The sequence below is a fragment of the Perissodus microlepis genome, chromosome 8, assembly GCF_051167445.1.
Source record: "Perissodus microlepis isolate ML-2025 ecotype Zambia chromosome 8, ASM5116744v1, whole genome shotgun sequence".
NCBI classification, from domain to species: Eukaryota; Metazoa; Chordata; class Actinopteri; order Cichliformes; family Cichlidae; genus Perissodus; species Perissodus microlepis.
The window spans coordinates 15,323,804-15,330,192 of NC_140468.1; the positions used below are offsets into that span (position 1 = coordinate 15,323,804).

Sequence of the window (6,389 nt, forward strand, 5' to 3'; positions counted from 1 at the left end):
ATTCCTTTACTTTGTACAGTTTTACAAAAAAGAAAGAGAGAGAGACTTTATCTTCATCATTAAATCCTGCCAAACACAACAAGCAGCCTGTTTCTTGGAGGATGAGGTGCTGTGAATAAAGAATGTTAAGCTAGCTGTATAGCTGAAATTACGTTGCCTGCAACAAACTTTAGTGAGAACAGCATATAGAGTAATTAACCATTTAGCTTTGACACTACACCCGTGCAGTCAATTGGCTTCCTAACAACATTCAATCAGCATAAAAAGACTCCAAGGAACAGGGCACTTGAACACATGAGAGGAACTACTATTACTCACTAGCGGTTTTTGATAGGGCCACATGGGCGGTTGCCCAGGGCGACATCGTGGTGGGGGTGGCATCACAGGCATCTCCAAAAAAAAAAGTTGCTGGTACTCATGTTGCCCCGACATCAGCGAGCGTTTTGGAGATGGCATAGGCACCGGTCGCTTTTTCTGCCGCCATTTGCTGGGAGTAAGGGCGCCCTCCATTTGCGAGGTGCGCCTGCTGCTTGCGGCACAGGGAGGAGAGGGTGGGGTGGCAGGGGATTCGCTGGCTGGAACAACATCTAATAACCAACTCGCAAAATAAAACAAAATAAAAACAAACAAACAAACACCAAAACAGCAGACATTATGATATAGATTTTTATGATACAGGTGTTTTTTTCGAAATTCGATAAAGAGAGCACGAGAGCCCTCGGTACGCCTGCTTGCTGCTGTGCTGAAGTCAAAGTAAACTTTATTGTCACCTCTGCTATATACAGGCGAGGCCCAAGTTACAGCAGTGCAAGTAAACAAACAATAAATATAAGAAGAGTAAGAAAATAAATATATACTTTAGGACTAGGAGTAAAGGGATCAATAACAATTTATAATTTACAGCAGAGATGTGCAGTAACGCAGTAACTTGTAATGTGTTACTGTAATCCGATTACTTTTTTCAAGTAATGAGTAAAGTAAGGGATTACTATTGCAAAAACGGTAATCAGATTACCGTTACTTTCCCGCAGGAACGCTGCGTTACTGCGTTACTAAAACCGTGATTTTAGTAGAATGTCTCATGACAGTGACGTAAGCAAGTGCGACGTTCGTGACAACAGCTGTGTGCAGATCAACAATGGATAATATATCGAGTGCGGGAGAGAGTATGAGCGTGCAGCGTTTAAAGCGTGGAAGTACTGACCTTACTTTGAGTTTGATTCCATAAAAAGTGACAAAAACATTAGTGGCTGTTGTGCGTGGGAAGAAAACTTATTTTTACAGCGAAAAAAACCCCCCTAAACTTCCAAGCAAGCACCGAGTGCGCTACGACGTAATGGGAAATTCAGAGAAACTCGCGGATTCTTCAACTGACCGCTGCTGCACACCTGCACCAGGGCAAACTTCCACCTACCCAACTCCTGCTTTACAGGTGATAATAGAGCAACAGGACCGCTAGTCTTTGATTTTATTTATTTTCTGCTGTGTTTTACTTGCATCTATTTGAAAGAGTGTAAACAAAAAAAATTTATTTTATGTGCTGGAATGTGCAGAAAATAGGTTTAAATGTTAAACAAATTTCTTCCAGTCAGAGAATGTTGCATATAATTTAATTTTTGCTTGATGCATGAAGTTAAAAGATTAAAACTAATAAAACAAGTTTTAAAAAGAGACTTTTTCATTTGTTTACATTTTGTATGATGGATTATGTAGAAAAAGTAGAATTGGGCTGAAAGATCTATCGCTTTATCACCTATTCAGGTTGTAAATCGTGTTTTTAAAAAGTAACTAAGTAATTAATTACTTTTGAAAATAAGTAATCAGTAAAGTAATGGGATTACTTTTGGGGGGAAGTAATCAGTAATTAGTTACTGATTACTTTTTTCAAGTAACTTGACCAACACTGATTTACAGTTTGATGATTTAAAGTCTCACACACAACCTGTCGACAGGGGAGGGGGCCGGCTACTTCCAAATACAGCACATTTCATTCATAATGTTTGAAATCCAAGCCCATTATGTATTCATGATTTGAATCCTGGGTTGTGTGAAATCCCAGAAATAAACCCTAGACAAAGCATATCTGGGAACTAAGGTGTAGGTCTATTAGGTTATGTTGTGGTGATCCTCGGGTTGGGGGATGGGTGTTCTGGAGTGCAAAATTAAAACCAATGGAAGATGGACAAGAAAAGTTCAAAGCCATCAGGTGCTCATTTTAGGAAAAAAAAGGAGGAGAATCAAGCAAAAGATACAGGTAAGTGTCATTGGATAATGGCAGGTCATGTATCCTGAAACAATCAGAATCATATTCAGAATACTTTATTAATCCCTAAGGAAATTATGTGGGTTACATTTGGTCCAAGAAGAAATTCTAAAAATAGTATCAGTAACAGACTAAACTCCAAACAATACATCATGTTACAGCTTTTACACATTTAGGAAATAGCACTAATACACACAGCTCACTCAATTGTAAATATCAAGGATTAACAGAGGTGATTATAAATAAATATCAAGAAAATTGACAAGAATATTCCAGAGTAGAAAAGAGCATGTGTAAAAAGGGTGTAACTATTGCAGTGTTTACAGTGTGTTAGATGGATGAGTTGTACAGGGAGATGGCCACGGTCAGGAATTGTTAACTGTGTTGTTCAGTGCTGCTTTTTGGTAATCTCAGTCTCTCACTGAACATGCTCCTGTGAATAGCCAGTATGTCATGGAGTGGGTGGGAGGTATTATCCATGATTGTCCTTATCTTGGACAACATTTGCCTCTCAGACACCACTGTAATGGAGTCCAGCTCCATCCCTACAACATTACTGATTGTTGCTGACCTGGCCTCTTCTGTAGTTGATGTTTCAAGGAACACAGCTGTGACAGCTCTTCATCGTGGTGGACTTCAGGGCCATCGTCCCAGAAGAACCCTGTCCCAGAAGAAAGGGACAGGCCTTCAACCCCAGGAACACATTTGGGAACATCATGCTGTGAGGCTGTTTTGAAGCCTCAGGCACAGAAAGCCTTGTTTGGGTGCATGGCATCATGAAAAAAATTATGTTGACATTTTGAAGGAGTATATGTAGTATGTATGAATATGCAGAAATCTGCTCATAGTCTAGGGTTAAGTCGTTGGCTTGTAGTCTAGGGTTAGGTCATTTCTAGGTCTCCCAACAAAAAACAATGAACCAAAGTGTACATCAAAATTAGTATAACAGTTCCTCAAGGATACCAAAACTAAGATCCTGGAGTGGACCACACACAGCCCAGACCTCAATCCTATTTTCACACTGAAATCAGGAGTGTTGTCTAATTTCATAAGGGGGGCTAATAATTTTGCCCTCGGATGGATGGATGGATGGATGGATAGATGGATAGATAGATAGATAGATAGATTTATGGTTTTCAGGGTTTTTAGCGTTAATATTTTTTTATTGCTTTTATCGTTAACTCGGTTTCCCTGGGTCTTTTCCCGCATGTTATGAATAAATCTTCTTTTATTTTGGTACATGTACAGATTTTATTTTGTTGTATTTATACGCGACACCTTAAAATATTTTCGGACATAAACTGTTTCGTGGCGCAAAAAAAGGTGGGGGATCACTGGTATAAATATAAAGGTGTTTTTTTTTTTCAGTGGTTTGGCTGAAAAGACACATCTGAATCCTTTTATAGGATGGATGCTTTAGGAAGAGTTTAATCATTTTAATTTATATTTATTTAATTTACATACAGATAAAGCACAAGGGCACACACAATATTCCCGCACAATTCATCATCAATCTGTGACAATTCTATTTGTAATTTGTGTTTGTTTTAACCACTGGAGGGCACCAGAGTTTTACTGACAAACATTTTTGAAGCATCCGTGCTACTCATGAAGTAAAGAAGTGTCATGCTTTGTGCATCCACGGGATGTCAGCTTTCCTTTCCAGGCATGTCGTCTGTAGATGATAATAACAAGAAGAAGCACTTGTTTCTTATATCCTGTAAACACTGGGGTAGTTAGGATTATCCATGTTAATTCTCTCAACCAGCTCCAAGCAGACCAAAGCAAAGTACACACCACTAACCTTACCTGACTGATAAAAATTCTCCATAATTTTTGCTGCACATACAGTGGCTTGCAAAAGTATTCAGCCCCCTTGAACTTTTCCACCTTTTGTCACATAACAGCCACAAACATGAACCAATTTAATTGGAATTCCACGTGAAAGACCAATACAAAGTGGTGTACACGTGAGAAGTAACTGAAAAGTGGGGTGTGCATAATTATTCAGCCCCCTGAGTCAATACTTTGTAGAACCACCTTTTGCTGCAATTACAGCTGCCAGTCTTTTAGGGTATGTCTCTACCAGCTTTGCACATCTAGAGACTGAAATCCTTGCCCATTCTTCTTTGCAAAACAGCTCCAGCTCAGTCAGATTAGATGGACAGCGTCTGTGAACAGCAGTTTTCAGATCTTCGATTGGATTTAGATCTGGACTTTGACTGGGCCATTCTAACACATGGATATGTTTTGTTTTAAACCATTCCATTGTTGCCCTGGCTTTATGTTTAGGGTCGTTGTCCTGCTGGAAGGTGAACCTCCGCCCCAGTCTCAAGTCTTTTGCAGACTCCAAGAGGTTTTCTTCCAGGATTGCCCTGTATTTGGTTCCATCTATCTTCCCATCAACTCTGACCAGCTTCCCTGTCCCTGCTGAAGAGAAGCACCCCCAGAGCATGATGCTGCCACCACCATATTTGACAGTGGGGATGGTGTGTTCAGACTGATGTGCAGTGTTATTTTTCCGCCACACATAGCGTTTTGCATTTTGGCCAAAAAGTTCCATTTTGGTCTCATCTGACCAGAGCACTTTCTTCCACATGTTTGCTGTGTCCCCCACATGGCTTGTGGCAAACTGCAAACGGGACTTCTTATGGTTTTCTGTTAACAATGGCTTTCTTCTTGCCACTTTTCCATAAAGGCCAACTTTGTGCAGTGCACGACTAATAGTTGTCCTATGGACAGATTTCCCCACCTGAGCTGTAGATCTCTGCAGCTCGTCCAGAGTCACCATGGGCCTCTTGGCTACATTTCTGATCAGCGCTCTCCTTGTTCGGCCTGTGAGTTTAGGTGGACGGCCTTGTCTTGGTAGGTTTACAGTTGTGCCATACTCCTTCCATTTCTGAATGATCGCTTGAACAGTGCTCCGTGGGATGTTCATAGTGATGTGACGTTCTGAATCGAGGCTTCGAAGCTTGTGTCGAGTAATTGAGGGGGCGTTTCCGCGATGCGCGTATCAAGGCTTGCTTCATTTATGGGAGGAGCTGAAAATGATGACGTCCGAAGCCTCGCTGCCCGGCTGTACCACGTGACTGGTTCATGAAGTGGTTCGAACTTTGCCGCGAGCTATGACAGCGATATAAACCCCTCAGACTTCATTCAAAATGTAGGTGTTTGATGGAGAGTTGCGGTTAGTGAGAGTTTGGAGGCAGTTTGGAGGTTTAGGAGAGAAAGTCAGGAGAGAATGGAGCCAGCTAAGAAGAGGAGGATGTCCTCCCCTGTGTGGGAACATTTTGATCTTATTCCTCCCAACAAGGTATGTACATTTCTACAGAAGATGTATTTTCATAATTCTGATGGTGCAATAAAACTTATGTTAAGCTGTCTTTACTTTTGTACAAGGTGAAGTGTTTGCTATGTGCCAGGGAGCTGGGATATAACAACAACACCTCATCCATGCTTAGGCACTACAGAGCTTTGCATGAGAATAAGGGGAACACCGATTGTGGAGCAAGACCAGGTGAGCCATCAAATGCCATGATAATATAGCATGCAGTAATGTTACTAAATGATATAACAATATTATACAACTGTAATAAGTTACATGTGTGATATTTATATTTGTGCTTTGTTTTTGTTGTCTTTCATCAGGAGAACAATCTCAAATAGATGAAGACCTGGTTAGCATGGTGATTGAGGACTCCCAGCCATTTAGCATTGTGGAGGACAAAGGATTTAAAAGATTTGTTAAATCATTAAATCCTAGCTATGTTCTCCCCACTAAAAGGTCAAAAGCAGTGAAAATTTAGTTTTTACAGAGTAAAATGCGAACAGGCAGGACTTAGGCTCAAAGCCTCAGTGTGTAGCTGTCCATACCTCAACGTTACAAAAGCACAACCACTGTCCACACCCCAACCACACCTCACCTCACAGTAAATGATCATTTCCATTTTAAGCATTTCCAAATAATCATTTTCCATACTGCCAGTATAAATATACACAGTGTACTGCCATCACTACAATATACATGTTTTACACACTCCTTTTGTTGTTGACATTTACCGGCTGTGTGCAAAAGGCCACACTCTTCAAATTCATGCCAACTAATATTTTTACGTCCAGTAGGTGT

At 40.6% G+C, this 6,389-nt stretch overlaps 1 protein-coding gene across 1 annotated transcript; it reads left to right on the forward strand.

Annotated features, from left to right (window-relative positions):
* The first annotated feature begins 5,278 nt into the window (after window positions 1-5,278).
* Window positions 5,279-6,069, forward strand: LOC146381626 (uncharacterized). Its single transcript, XM_084938623.1, has 3 exons — window positions 5,279-5,576; window positions 5,663-5,780; window positions 5,912-6,069. The coding sequence occupies exons 1-3, from the start codon at window positions 5,505-5,507 to the stop codon at window positions 6,067-6,069; spliced, it is 348 nt and encodes a 115-aa protein (XP_084794749.1). The 5' UTR covers window positions 5,279-5,504.
* Window positions 6,070-6,389: the final 320 nt, after the last annotated feature.